At 58.1% G+C, this 14,593-nt stretch overlaps 1 protein-coding gene across 3 annotated transcripts in view; it reads right to left on the bottom strand.

The window, feature by feature from the left end:
* Nucleotides 1-6,227: 6,227 nt before the first annotated feature.
* The window catches only part of DPP6 (dipeptidyl peptidase like 6), a 941,878-nt gene continuing 933,512 nt past the window's right edge, over nt 6,228-14,593 (bottom strand). For all 3 annotated transcript variants that reach the window (XM_040464519.1, XM_040464518.1, XM_040464517.1), the window contains exons 21-26: nt 13,709-13,763; nt 11,077-11,188; nt 9,649-9,707; nt 8,774-8,846; nt 8,610-8,683; nt 6,228-6,563 (exon numbers count right to left, since the gene is read on the bottom strand). In XM_040464519.1, the coding sequence (XP_040320453.1) occupies nt 6,417-6,563; nt 8,610-8,683; nt 8,774-8,846; nt 9,649-9,707; nt 11,077-11,188; nt 13,709-13,763 (520 nt within the window). In that variant the 3' untranslated portion in view covers nt 6,228-6,416. The remainder of the gene's footprint in view (nt 6,564-8,609; nt 8,684-8,773; nt 8,847-9,648; nt 9,708-11,076; nt 11,189-13,708; nt 13,764-14,593) is intronic.

Genomic DNA, 14,593 nt, shown 5'->3' with positions numbered 1-14,593 from the left:
GGCACAGGGCTTCTGTGGGATCGGCAGGACAGAAGCCCCGCCCCGCTTGTGTGTGTGGCCTGTCCAGACATACGGGGCAGCGTGTCCCCTCTGGAGCCCTTCACGACCCTGGGTCCGGCCACATCGACCAGCAGAGCATGGGCTGCAGACCCTGGGCTGCCAGGGTGGCCCCGGATCCCCTGGAGGAGTCACCGGATGGATGCTCTGTGGGTTCCCGCTGAAGCGGGGAGAACACCCACCTCCCAAGCTCCTCACCTGCCTCTCTCCCGGGAAATGGGCCCATCAGCTCTGGCTTGAGCTCCTGTCACAGAGTTAGAGCCTTCCAGTCACTTTCTCTCCAGGCGCCTGGGCAGAAGGCCCCTCCTGTCCTCTTTCCCCCCGAAACAAACCAATCGGCACCACCCAAACCAAAAGCAAACCTATTATTCAAGTGCTTGGTGGTCACAATGGGTCACAGGTCACCCGTGCCCAGATAGGGCTAAACTCTGGCTTAGGACCCAGTGAGAGCCCCCTTTGGAGGGGAGCTCAGTGGTGCAGGGGCCTCATTCTGGAAGCTAGCCATTGTCCTTCACCTGGGCCGGTGCCCACACCTCTCTGTTCCTTTTCTCTCCTGGTCTGCGAAATGTAGCCAAGAACACAGCATCACAGGGCGTTGTAGATCGATGTGTGAATCGTGTCGGGATTGTACGTGGATCCGCATGACGTGCACAGAACCGTGCCTGGAACCAAGCAAGCTTTCGATAAATGTTCATCAAGGTCGTTGCCGCGGCCCTTGCTCTGTGCAGAGTGAACGGCTGTGATGTCGTCTGCCTTTGCCCAGCACGAGGGCTTTGTTGGCTGGAATAGCCAGCCCTTACAAAAACATTCTGCAGCACCCGTTAGAGGTTTGAGCTGTGCTCGCAGCGATGTGTGGGAGCCACGTCACGGACGGGTGTCTGCTTGGCCCCGGGGGAACAGGGAGGCCGGTGAGGGGTCAGGGTGCTCACCTGCGGCCTCTTAAGGTGGGATGGTGGGAGCCTCCTCTTGGCATTTGCACGTGCATTTCAGCGGCCAGAGGTTAGTCAAAGGAGGCTGGAAGTTGTGTTTCTTTCCTCTGCATGTCCACGGGCCCAGCTAAAACTTGGGGGCCCATTTCTAAGGAAGAGGGAGACAAGCACGAGGGTGCCTAGTAGAAAGTGTCTGTGGGAATTTGGCCTGCTTCCCCCGACCTGGCAACGTCTCCTGATTGAGCAGGTGTCTGATGCCTGGGGCCACTCCCTTAGCCAGACCGGGGAGGGGGGCGGGGGGGAGTCTGCGGCATCTATGGGGCATCCCGTGCGTCCCCAGCTTCTTCCATAGCTAACGGGAAGGGGGACGGTCAGGGTTATATTATCGGACACCATGTAACAGATTACTCCAAACTCAGGGGCGGGAACAGTAATGCTCATTTATCAGCTCCGTTTCTAAGGGTTGGAAACTCGAGCGTGGCCTGCCTGGCAGATTCCGGCCACCAGCCTCCGTAGGACTGATGGGGCCGGAGGACTTACTTCCAAAGCGGTGCCCTCGTGCGTCCTGGGTGTTGTGGGGGGAGACCTCAGCTCCTCACCTGGGGCTGCTTGAGCGTCCTCACAGCCTGATCCCAGAGACGAGGCAGAAGCTTCAGTACCTGTAACGGCCCAGCCTGGAGAGGCCCGCGGTCACCTCGGCAGTCTTCTTTGGTCACAGGAGTCAGGCCTCAGGAGCCCCAGCAGAAGCAGAGCCCTCCCAGGGCTTCAGATCTAGCAAACAGATATTTGACGAGTCAGAATAAACTCTCTATGGGCATAGAGCTCTCGACACCTTCCAGAACAGAAGCGAGGGAAGGCTTTGTGCAGTAAGGCTGGGCCCTAAGACGAGGCAGGTAAGACACGTAGGCTGTGAGGTCCAAGGCGATGCCGCCTCCCAGGGTTGGGCAAGTGCAGAGTTGTTCAGTTAGCCCGTGAACCTGGCCTAGCATCTAAACAGATCTGACTCTCGACTGGGGTGATGTTGTTCTCCACGGGACACGGGGCGATGTTGGGGGACATATTTGACTGTCATGGTAAATAGTGCATCTGGTAAATAGAGGGCAGCGAGCAGCTAAGCTCCCTGCCTGCACAGGACGGCCGCCGATGATCCAGGCCGGGGTGTCCGAGTGGCTGGGAATCATTGTTGTGAAAGGGGAAGTCGCGGTAAAGGCAGCTAGCGCGTGTAGGGGCAGCGGCGTGTGGGGTTCGTGCAGGGAGAGGAGAGCCTGGCCGCGTGGCCGGGCCGCGTGTGCAGGGTAGTCAGGGGAGGGGAAGTCTGTGAGATAAGCTGGGCCTGGGGGGTTGGGGGCACTGTAAGGTATGATTCAGGAGTTCGGACACGGGCCCACAGGAAATGGGAAGCCTCTGTGAGGTGGTTGGTTCTGGGTTCAAGGGGAATTGGGGCAGAGAGACCAGCCGGAGCCGCGGCGTTCAGCGTGGTGCCTCTCAAGTGCGGACGGGTGCACACGGGCGCGTCCGTGTCCTGGGGCTTTCGGTCTACTTTGCAGAGCGCCTTCGCGGGTTCTGGTGAGCACCACAGCTCAAGGGCCGCGCTGTAGAGGGTGCGGCTGACTGGGGCCTTTCCGCTCCCCTGTGTCGCTCCAGATCCCAGCCTGGGAAACAGAACGGCAGAACTGCCAGCGCTGATGCAACGCGAGACTTCCTAGCAAGGAGGCCCCACCTGGGGTTTGCTCGGAACCCAGACGTTGACACCCGTTTCCACCGAGGCCGGCTCCGTGCTGGCCGGGGGCTTGGGCCCCCAGAGCTGACGAGGCCGAGAGCCCCAGCGGCGCCTGTGAGGCTCGGGAACCTGGCCTTTGGAGCTTCTCCCCACGAGAAAACAGTGAGGGGAAGAAGCACCTAGTGCCGCTGCCTTTCCGGGTTGGGGGGCAGCCGCCTTGCCTCCCCTGGGCTCTAGCTCCCCGATCCGATCCGTGCAGTGAGTGATGGGGCTCGGGGGCCGATGGCAGCGTTGCAGCTTGTGGTTTGCAGGAGGGCCCATCCCGACTCTCTGGGGAGCCCCGCTCGGAGGCAGTGTCCCCGGGGTTGGACCCCCTCCCTCCCTCTCTCCCCTCGTGTCCCTGTCCCTCTCCCTTCCTCCCCCTCCTTCCCTCCTCCTGGCCCCCAGGGCTCCCACCCGCTCCTCAGCAACTCCTCTCCAACACCTGTTTTCTGCCAGCCGGAAACTAAATAAAGAGCACCTGCCAGGGACGGAATGTTTGTATCCTCCCCAAATTCTTGGGTTGGGATCTTACCCCCAGGGTGGTGGTTTTACACGGTGGGGTCGTTGGGAGGAAATTAGGCTTAGATGAGGTCATGAGGGTGGGACCCCATGGTGGGGTTAGCGCCCCGATAGGAAGAGAGAGCGCCCTCCCCCACCCGGCCCCTCCCTCTCTGCCCTGTGAGGACGCAGCCAGATGGCGGCGGCCGTCTATGAACCGGGAGGACAGCTCTCACCAGGCACGGGATCAGCCGGCACCTTGATCTTGGACTTCCGGCCTCCAGACTGTGAGAAGTACATTCCTATTGTGTGAGTGCCCCGTCTGTGGGGTTTTCTCACGGCAGCCTGAGCGGACTAAGACACCACCAGCGTGAGAGAGAGCAGGGCCACGAGCTCCCAGCCGGCTGGAGCGTGGAGCTCCGGGGCTCAGTCTCCATCCCTTGTGCTGGGGCGGGAGGAGGGGGGGGGGGGACTCCGAGCTGGCAGAGGGGAGCTGCACCGTGGAAAAGGGGGTCAGGTGTGCCCTGCTGGGGGCCGTGGGCGTGGGGAAGTCAGGAGGGCTGACCAGAAGCAGAATCCTAGGCGGTTGGTTGGGGGGTGTATTTGGCTTTCCCCATCAGTCCTAAGTTGGAGGTGGGGGCGAGAGCGAGGGAAGCTGGCGGGTGTTGATCAAGGCCTGGCCGTTCGGGGCTGGTTGCTGCAGACCGCGGCTTGGCTTCCCCGACTGGTGGCCGTGGGTTGGGGGGTCAGAGCTCTGTGTTTACATATGATCTGGGGACATCCTCTGTCTGCGTATCCAGTATCTCACCAGGCTTCCCGGTGTCTCCTGTGATTATCCTAAGAACTCACACCACATGCTAACGGAAGACGGCCAGAGGGGGCCTGAAATGTCTTTCCAGTCCCTCTGTGACACTGGGGCTTTAACAGGGCTTCCAGAAGGCAATCAAGCCTTCACAAAATCATCGTTCGGATACTGCTCAGTCAGGCAGGAGAGGGAGGGGCGTGTTTTCAGGCCAGTGAGGATAGAGCTCCGCCCCCCACCCCCTCGTGCACACCTCTGAGAGCGAGGCAGCCCGTGTGCCAGGGAATGCCACCGAGATGGGGGTTTTCCTAGTTTTCTAGCGGGCAATGCTGTGGTCTCGACTGAGAGACAGGTTTGCTCTTAGTGTTAGGGAATATCTCTGTGCCCTCACCCTAAAACTTTAAAGACGCGACTGAAATTCATTTTCTCTGGTTGGTTTGGGACTTTTGACACATTTGAGTGGTCCTGTCCTTCCGTCCGTACCCCACTGCCACAGGTGCGGTTTTTATTTGCCGCCCACCAGGCTCTTGCGGACATGCATCCATGGTTGGGGCTCAGTAAGTACCTTGAGACACTTGACGCTTTGCACACTTCCTAAGCAGAGATGGTGGAGGATAAGCAAGAAAAGAGCTATCCGAGTGGTAAAATAATGTTTTATTCCATGGATGAACAAACGCTAGTATGCCACATGCTCACTCCCCTCCTGCCAGATCTCGCGGCCACAGCTGGCTTCCCCTGTCGGACCTAGTCGGCTTTGCAGTCGGTCAAGCCCGCTGAGAACAGCGAGAGCACGGTCACGTAGCACTCACAGCGGTCCGGCTGCTCACGCGTCGTCCTTTCCGCCAAGTGACGACATCTCACCCGAAAAAAATCCGGTGACGGAGACCCTCCAATGGCGCTAACCGCAACTCACATTGCAAACTCGCGGAGACGAGACCCACGCCCTCAAACACCGAAAAGCGACGCGGACAGATCTCTGCCGACGGCACGTCAAGGACCCTCCGGCAGGACCGGACTCTGGAGAGGTCAGTCCTGCTGTTCAGGTGGTCGACGAGCTCCGAGGAAAACAAGAGTGATCGATGCATTTCCGACTGGCACTGGTGGGGAGTGCGGGTCAGCCACAGAGCGGCGGCATGCAGGCGAAATGAGCCGGTGGAGGGCCGGGGCCCGATCCGGTCTTTATATACAACGAAATGAAATAGACACCGGGAGCACCGGGGGTTCGTCCCGTCGGAGGGTGTGTGACACGTGGACAGGCTGCTGGCGCACGGTGGCGGGGCCGCCGAGCCGTCCCCGGGGCGGGAGGCCACCGCCCGCGCCCACGCTTCCCTGGCCTGTCCCCTAAACACGCGCACAGACCTGGGGATGGAGTCCAGGCTTAGTCTTTTTACCTTTTTTTAACCAAATGCCATCTGAAAAGCCTTGACAAGGTATCAGGGGGAAAAAGGCTACAAGACATACGTGGATACTGCGAGTCTGAGCCAAATCCCAATGCAGCTTCGTGGGAAAGAAGTTTTATTTAGGATTTTTTTTTTTTTTTTTTAGTGTAGTACTGGATGTTCGTTCCCCTCAGGTTTTTGAAATTTCTGCACAAAGTCTCAAGACAATCTTGAGGAGAGAGCAGTTCGTTGCTTCTGATGTGTTTCTTTATCCAAACAAGTGCAAAGCCTACACGGGGACCGAAGAACAGAAAGCAAACAAAGCCAAGAAAGAACACAAAGAAGGAGAGACACAAAGAAGGAGAGACAGCCCGTGACCCGAGACAGTGCCAGGTAAAAACCATAGAAAAATACGAATTAATTCCGTAAGGTTAACCATTAGCGAAGCTACGGGAACACCGGGTTCAGCCCTGACAACGCCGGATCTCCGAATTACAGAAAGGAGCGAGCCGATCTATGAACAAGTACTGCTAAAATAATTGTGCTATAGTCGTTTCCATGGCGTGGGTGTATCAGACAGGGTGGAAAACTGCTCATGTGGACGCGGCCGCTGGCCAGGGCGGGTCTTTGCGCTACTGCGGGAGAGCTGGGATTTAAGGGCCGGTTTCTGCATTGCTGTCCGTCCTTCGTTCCTTGGGGAGGGGCCGGGGGATGCACCGGTCACCCTGGGGCCAGGAGGAGGCGATGCTGCTGCGGCGGCGGCGGCTCCAGGCGCAGCGGGGAGGGGCCCTCGGGGGGGCGATGACGCGTCTCGGCCTGGGAAGGAGCTGGTTTCTGAAGCAAAACCGCCTTCGGGACACATGCTATGGAAATCACACTTGCTGCCCCGACCCGGCCTCTGCGGGAGAGGGGGGCGGGGTCCCGGCCGCACACTGTTCCAGGGGGAGCCCCCGCCGTGCTCAGGGCTGGCTCTGGCTCCGGCTCCCGGGTCAGTCCTCCTCCTCCTCCTCTTTCGCTGTGGCTGCGGGGAGTTTGTCCTGAATCCGGAAGCACTCCACAAAGAAGTTGATGATGGACCGGTACAGGTGCTGGTGCAGGGAGGCGCTGTGGAAGTAATGGCTTTCGTCGGGGTAGATCTGCGGGGAAGGCGGGGACAGGTTACTCGCCGCTGGGGTGGTCGCCCCCCCCACCCCCCAAACCCAGCACGGCCCGGGCACCGCATGCAGCTTGGAGTCGGCCCGAGCAATGGATTTCCTAAACCCCTCCAGTGCTGGCGTCAGGGCACTCAGGGCACCGGGTGCCTAAATTAGACCACGCTTTGGTCACCAGACTCGGTGCCGTCTGTGCCGTCCGTCTGGTTTGCATTTGCGGCAAGGACAGATCCGAGGTCCGGGACCACAGAGGCTCCGGCCCAGGGCCCAGGATCCCCAAAGACACGGGAAGTGTTCTGTGCTCTCTCTACAACCCTCACAGGCCGGATCCTGCTGCTGTGTTCTGGGGCCTGGCCACCCGCGTTTGGCTCACCCTCTGACCGTGGGCAGGTAACTTTCCTGGGCCTCAGTTTCCAGCTGTGTTACGTGGAGATGATTACCGTGACCGAATCCAGCTCATATCGTTTTGTGAGGATTAAACGTTATGCTCCCTGAAGCATTTAGAACGAGGCCAGGACACGGGGAACGCGAAGAAGACGATGTGAATGGCCATCCCCGTATCCTAGAGGCGCCACACCATTTCCACGCAAAGGAACCTGTTCCGGCAGGGACTCAAAGCCAAGTCTCACTGACCTGGAAGCCCACTTTCTTCCCGTGACACCTGCTGCCTCCCGCGTTCTGAATCCTGTCTTCCTCTGTGTCTCTGGAGGCGGGCATTCACCGTTACTTTAGAGTAGTTATTACTGATGGGAGTGAGCTATTATGTATACGGTAGAATGTCTGTGGTACAGAAGGACACAGAGCAGGAGGCACGTCTCTTCCTACCCGGGTCCCTTGTCCCTGTGCCCTTTTCTGGAGTTGCTTACTGTTGCAAATTCACTGAGGATCTGTGAAAACCTCTGCTGTGCCTGCAGGCCCGGTGCTGGGCGTGGATCCCTTTCGCTGTCTCGAGTGCGGTCTACAATGCATATTGCTCAAAAGCTTGCCGATTTCGCTTAGTCTGCATCTTGGGTGAGCGATCCACACCCACACACAGAGACTGACCCTGTAACCCACCACGGCTGCGCTAGGTGCGTAAAATGTATTTACACCCCGGCAGCTATCAAACTCACTACGATCTGAACACTTGCAAAGTGAGCTCAGAGGTCACATTAACCAAGTCCTCTCTTCCCCCTTCAGCAGCTCAGGCCAAGCCCCCTCATTGCAGGGACACACGCGTCCCTCCAAGACAGCGATGCCAGAAGAGACCAGGGGCTTGGAGACAGAAGGCAGGCAGCGGTCGGTGCTGGGGCCGGTGCTGTCTGAGGGCTGATGGGTGCTTAGGGGAGGAAATCTCCCGTTGATCCCTGGACGTGAAAAGACCATCGGGGTCTTTTTTGCCAAAGGGAACCCCTGGTCAAGAAGGAAACAGAAGATGTTTCCAGAAGCAGCACTGTGCATTGCTGGAAAAAGCCCAGCCTTGAGCTGCTGGGCCAGTACTGGACGCCAGGGAGAACGAGGCTGTGAGTACGTTTCATGGGAAGGGTAGCACTCTAACGGCTGCTCAGCCACAGATGATTCTGGAACATTCCTCCAGAATTTAGTTAACGTGTGGTACTGTCTGGCAGGAGGCCAGTGAGAGAAGTTTCAGGACCTGCACGTGTAAAGCCCCCCAAGGCCCCCAGGATGCTGCTCTGGTCAACACTGGGACAACAGTCCCACTGTCACCCGCCAGGGACACCACCAGCCTCACCGTGGTGGTGTGGTGGCTGTCCTGACCTTGCTCACCGCGGGACTGGGTGGTGGTGGGGGGGGTGTGCTACAGGGGTTTTGCACACAGCTCGAGTGTAGAACCGAGCCATCAGCATCAATTAGTGGAGAAAATAAGCACGCGCTAACTCGTCTGGCCCGACGTGCCCCGGCCTGTCTCTGACAGCCGCGACACGGGTGCGTCTGCAGACACGGGATGAACGGAATACCAATCAGTTCCTTTTCCACGAGAAGAATGTGTCTCTCCAAGCGTGGAACAGAGTGGGTGTGCAAATACTGTACCTGTAAGCTGTAATTAGCCTTCCCCTTAATTAGCTGTGTAATGAGTTCCGCCGTGTGCTGGAAATGGATTTTTTCTGTTAAAGAAAACAAAAAAGAGGACAGTACGGGTTAAACCCAGCACACCATCAGGGGCGGTGCAGGGAATGAGCGTCCCCGGTCCTCACCGTCAGCGGTTGCATGAATGATTAGAAACTGCTGCTCTTCCAGGGCTGACACTCGATGAGCCACCTTGGTCATCTGCACAGGCAGGGCAAGGGGACAGAGTTAGCGGGCCTCACCGCAGCCAGCGAGGTGTTCGTCCTGGGAGAAGCGGGGGCTTCGCAGGGGAGGGGAGCGCACGGAGCGTCCCAGAAGCCTCCCTGCATGAGCTCCTCTTAGGAGGAGGAAGGGGTGGAAGAGAAGAGGGCACAGGAGCGCTCCCTTCCGCCCACGGCAGGTGGCCCCAGAGGGCCACCATCTCAGCCGGTGCCACTGGGAGATGACACCCCGGCCAGAGAGTCCCGTGGTCCACGCGCAAATCCCAGCTTTGAAGCCAGGTCCTCCGGGCAACAGAAGTCCGGCCTCCCCCTTACGCCCCCCTCACCCCGCTGAAGAAACACCCAGGTGACACCTGCACTGAGTCACTTCGGTGGCTATGGCCTGGCAGGTGGTATCGGAGAACTTTTCTGTAGCCCACCCAGGGGCTTATCTCCTCAAAGCAGAACCAGCCTTGGATGAAGGGACCGGCAGTCACCCGTGCCGACGACCGTGGATCCCGGGACAGACCCTCTGTCTGTCTGAACACTTTCCTAACTCCCCTCTTGCCTCTCGGGTGCCAGAAAGGGAAAGCGGACAGACCCAGGAGAGGCCCCCGCTCACCAGGGTTCATGGCCGGTGGAAGGTTTTCTCAGAGCGAGTTTGGTGGGGGAGAGGGGGAGCCCAGCAGGCCCGGGCAGGGAGCGTGGGTCCCAGCACCGGGCCGGGGGCCAGAGGGGCGCGAGAGAGGATTTCTGGAGGGGCGGCCCGAGCTCGCCCGATTCCCCATCCTGCCCACATGTACCTCGTATGCCCTATTGTCAAGTCCGTGGAGGCCCAGGTACCTCTCGGAGAACGCAGACGCTGGAAACGAGAAGAGGGGGGCAGGGTTACCCGAGGGGAGCCGGTGCCGAGCCCCCCGATGCGGGGACGCCCTTGGCAGGGGGCTGGGGCAGGGAGGGTGGGCTCACCCACACTTTCAGGGCAAACGTTTGTTTCTAAAACACCGCCTCAGCCTGCGGGGCTTCACGCAGGTAATCAGACAGCACCCCGGTAACATTCGAGTGTCTTAGAGTTGGTGGCTGGCTTTTAAGCAATACAGCAAAACCTCAACCGCGTGAAACAGTGACTCTGAAACCCCGTGAGCAGGATAAGCCCTCGCTTTGTTTCAAATACAGGAAAGGCTACAGATCCCGAAGAGCAGACTGCCATCAGGATCTGCTCCTTTTCTGTTTTTGTTTTGTTTGGTTTTAAACACTAGGCATGTCTGCGTCCAGTCCTGGGTGAGAGTCTGACGTCTGCCTGTCGGCAAAGTCAGGCTGGAGGAAGCACCAAACACTTCTGCAGGGGGCAGGGGGGATCTTTCGTTCTCTTTTTAATGTTGACTTGACAGTGTTGTTTCTTTACTGTTTGTTTATTTTTGAGAGAAAGAATGTGTATGAGCGGGGGCGGGGCAGAGAGAGGAGGAGTCACAGAATCCGAAGAAGGCTCCAGGCTCCGAGCTCTTGGCACAGAGCCCGACGCGGGGCTCGAACCCACAAACAGTGAGATCGTGACCTGAGCCGAAGTCAGACGCTTCACTGACCGAGCCACCCAGGCGTCACAGGGACACCCTTAATTAAGTGGAGACGGCACTGGAGGATTCCCCCACCTGCGGCTGTGACCTATCAAGGTGCAGGATGGTACATTTATGTGCATCCGAGTCAGGCACCTTTGAACCCGCATGATTAAAAAAATTAAGAAAGTCTCACTGAGTTGAAAAAAATCTGAAATACATTACATGTATTCCCATGGGAAAACGAATTTTAAATTATTACGTGTTTGAAGGAGGGGAGTGCTGGGACTACAAGTTCACGTTGGCATTAGAGCACTTTGTCAACGTGTCTTTGTGAGCCTTTCGGCTGCAGGAGTCAGAGGTCCTCACAGTCCACGGGGTCCCGGGTGCTGAGATGGGGCACCGGGGAGGGGTCGGCCAGGGGACCCCTGGGTGGGTCTCGAGCTCCTGGTCTCGTGTGTCGGGAACGTGACTTACGGGTCTCGGGGGGTTGACCGGTTTCATTCAAACAAGTGACTGGAAGCCCTCCCTCCCCTTCCCAGGCTTCTGTCCAGGTTTCTCGTTAGCCCGGGTCGCCTCCCACCCACCGTGGGTGCATGAAGCAAGGGAGGCAGGGGAAGTGTGGCGGGACGGGAGGCATGGGGCCGTGCGGGGGCCTCGTCGCGTCAAGACCGTTACCGTAGAGCTTGAAGTCTGTTATTGGAGAGAGAGCAGAGCCACAGGTGAAAAGCTGACCCTGGTTTTCACCCTTCGCTGGGAGTATGTAAGTGCTCAGGTACCCGCCGTAGTCCTGCGAGAGACAGAAAGGGGGACACGTGGGCAACGCGTCGAGGATTCTGTCACGACAACAGCCTCCGACGTAGGTCGGCGACTCAGCGGCCACTGTCATGTAGTTTCTGCCAAAAAGCAAAGAAGGATGAGAGGCAAACACCTTGTCAGTTAGATATTGCGTGAGGCACGCCTCCCGTCTGTGGGCCTGGGGTCATGGGAGCCACGTGACGGGAGCTGCGGTCGCAGGTCAGGCCCCTGCCGAACCAGCATATTCCTGCAGCGCCTCGAGCTACCTTCCTGACTCCGGCGGACCCAGCCACGGGAGGTGACCGTCAGGGGCCAACAAGGAGCCTGTGTCAAAGGGCCCGGGGGCTGGTCGGCCAGAGTGCCCCGCTCAGGGCCGACAGGGGGCACGGCAGGTCCTTCTCGTCCTACAGTCCCTCTACCTTGGGGCTGGCACGCAAGGCCCCTGCTTGAACGCGGGCCTTCCGGGGAGAGTGAAACGTCACAGGCTATCTGCCACGGGCACCTTCAAGGCTGCTTGGTTCAGATGTGCTCTGTCTCCAGATCCCAGAGGAGTGGGACACAGATGAGATGCTGCGATGAGCGGCGGTGGGAAGGGACAGGGGCGCGGGCTCGAGACAGCCAGGTATGTTAAGGATATGGGGGCTGCTAACGGTGTTGTGTGGGCATGTGTGTGTAGGGAGTATGTGTGTGTGAGTCTGTGTGTGCGTGACTGTGTGTGCATGAGTGTGCGCATAAGTGTACACGGGGGGGGTCTGTGTGTTCTGTATGGGAAGGCGTGTGTGTGGGTGTGTGGGTGTGTGAACGTGTGTGTGTTGGGTGGGAGGATCGAGTGTGAAGGAGCCATACACCTGACAGAGACTCTGTGTGTAGCCCGTGCTGTGCCAAACTCACTGTAGAATTAACCGTTATGACCTATATGCTCGTTACATTATAACTTAATAGCGTTCCCTCAACACAACACGAATGTCTTATCTTAATGACAGTAAAAGTGTCTTTTTGGTTTCTGGTTAATAATTTTCATTGTCAGTGGAATCTGGAAGTCTTAAAGTCATTCTGCCATCTGTTTTCAAAAAAAGTGTGGACTGACAACACCAAATGCTGGTGAGGACGTGGAACAGGGAACCTTCACTCACTGCCGGCTGGGATGCCGCACGGGGCAGCCACTTTAGAAGGCAGCGTGGGGATTTCTTACAACACTAAACACACTTTTTACCCTGTGGCCCAGCAATCGTGCTCCTTGGTATTTATTCAAAGGAGGGAAAAACTTTTATCCGCACAAAAACCTGCACATGGAGGGTTCCCTCAGCTTCATTCATAATTGCCAAAACTCGCAAGTCGGTGAACGGACCAATGGGCTGTGGTACGTGGCTATTACTCCGTGCAGAGAAGTAACGAGCTATGGAGCCCTGAGAAGAGCCTTAAACGCGTACTGCTCAGTGAAAGAAGCCCGTCTCAAGAGGCTGTGTGAGTGTTTGAGGAGGAGCAAGCACTGAACAGAGACAGGCCCAGGCCAGGGGCCGTGACCCGGCAGGCAGTCCATAGGGCAGCAACTTTCCCGGGTGGGTGCGGGTGGGTGATAGATGCCGACGCCCAGAGTTACGCTTACAGATGATCCGACTGGCTCTGAGCCCCTCTCAGGCAGTGAGTGGGTCTCCACCAGCATGGAATGAAGCTCCAGAACGCTGCGCCTGAGAGAGAAGCCCCTGGGCCCTCCCCTTTACCGCCTCACCTCTGGTGGTGCCAGCGGGGGTGTGGGAAGGGTGTCTGGGGTCACCCGCCCATGGTGCCACGTCTCAACTGTACACTGGCCCCACAGAACGCTGGGCACGGATGGTCCAGAGGTGATGACGTTAGAGGTAGTCCTGTGATTACCGATTACCGTTCGAGTCTCCACCTGCACTGTGGTCACTGAGGTGCTCCCCGAGGGCCTGTGCTCTGAGTGTCCCCTCGGAGGGGCGATGGATCTGTGTCTATCCATCTGTGCCTGTGCCTTGCGAAGTCTAAGGCTCACGGATCCAGGCTGTCTAAGAATGGGGGGGGAGTGTGTGCCCAGGTGGTACTAGGTGGCCCCCCACAGGCCTGCCTTGCAGCCCCGGGGCCTGCACAGCACCAGCTGGGCCACCCCGAGGAACGTGAACTGCCGACTCCTTCCACGTCAGCTAACCTGACTAGTGCACATAAAAGATACGCGGAAATAAAGGCTCCTGCGTTCCCTCGTTTCCTGGGGCACCACATCAGGCACCACGGCGGGCTTGCATAAGAAAAGTAACTAGGAACCTAATGAACCTGGCTTGTTTTTCTTTCCTTCTAGATAACAGAGAGAGCGAAACTCTAATAAATAAGCTGGCCAAATGGTGGCTCCCCTTGCTGGAATCGCTAAGCGTCCAACCTCTCGCTCTTAAAAAAACGTAGCTGCTCTCATAGCACCGGCCGAGAGACGTTCTGAGCAAATCAGACCGGGCCTGGGTGATGGCAGTGCTCTCGATGGGATGGGTGCTGGGCACAGGCTCACCTTCCCAAACACGGCCACACGCGCCTTATCGATGTACTGTTCCTTCAGCATCATCCTGCAAGGCCAAAGAAGAGAGGGCTGAGTGACTGTGCACCTGCATGGTGGCCCAGAGCCGTGCTTTCCCACCATTTCAGGCACGAAGACCCCCCATGTAAATCAAAGAAGTATCGGAATTCGAAGATAATTGTTGCTTTTCTCTATTCAGCGCACATGTAGCTTGCCCATGTTAGAAACCTCAAAGTGCCCTCACAGGAGCTGTCCAGGTGTGTGAAACTTGCCGACCGAGAGCCAGGAATGCAAAGCAGCTGATGCCGATCCGGAGACCAGGCCCTGCTGGGTCCCTGTCCTCTGCTCCAGTCTGCCCCTCGCTTGGACCATGTGGCTTCTAGCCACCCCAGACTCTGGGCGTGTCCTGCGGGGTTGGCCTGGAGAACAGACACTCTGGTTCTGTGCTTGGAGTCACGGTGCTGGGCTCCCAATCCACCTGCAATGTCCTTTGTCCCCAACTCCCAGGTGGGGGTCCCTGTCTTGCACCTGCTTGGTGGCAGACTCAGCCCTGCCTTGTGCTTCCTGCCTTGCCCAGCGCTGTCCGGGTCCTGCCTTGCCCTTGCCAGAGTCTCACTGCTCTCCCCGGTCACCCCTTTTCCCCACGAAATGACGGGAATCTTCCTGGTTTCCGGGCCCTAATTCAGCAGCAAGGGTCCTGCTACCTGCTGGCACGTGACCGGCTGCTTTCCGGATCTCTGCAAGTTGCTTCCTTCCACGCATACACCCCGCTGCCAGAGCCCCTCCCTGCACTGCTCCTTCTGTTTCTATCTGCTTCTTGGGGGTTATTCCTTTGTTTCTGTTTTCTGTGTTCTGCTGGCAGGCTGGAGCCACCCCATC

The sequence above is a fragment of the Herpailurus yagouaroundi genome, unplaced genomic scaffold, assembly GCF_014898765.1.
Source record: "Herpailurus yagouaroundi ecotype Mexico unplaced genomic scaffold, PumYag 483, whole genome shotgun sequence".
Taxonomy (NCBI): domain Eukaryota; kingdom Metazoa; phylum Chordata; class Mammalia; order Carnivora; family Felidae; genus Herpailurus; species Herpailurus yagouaroundi.
This window is presented reverse-complemented; position numbering and strand designations above follow the sequence as displayed.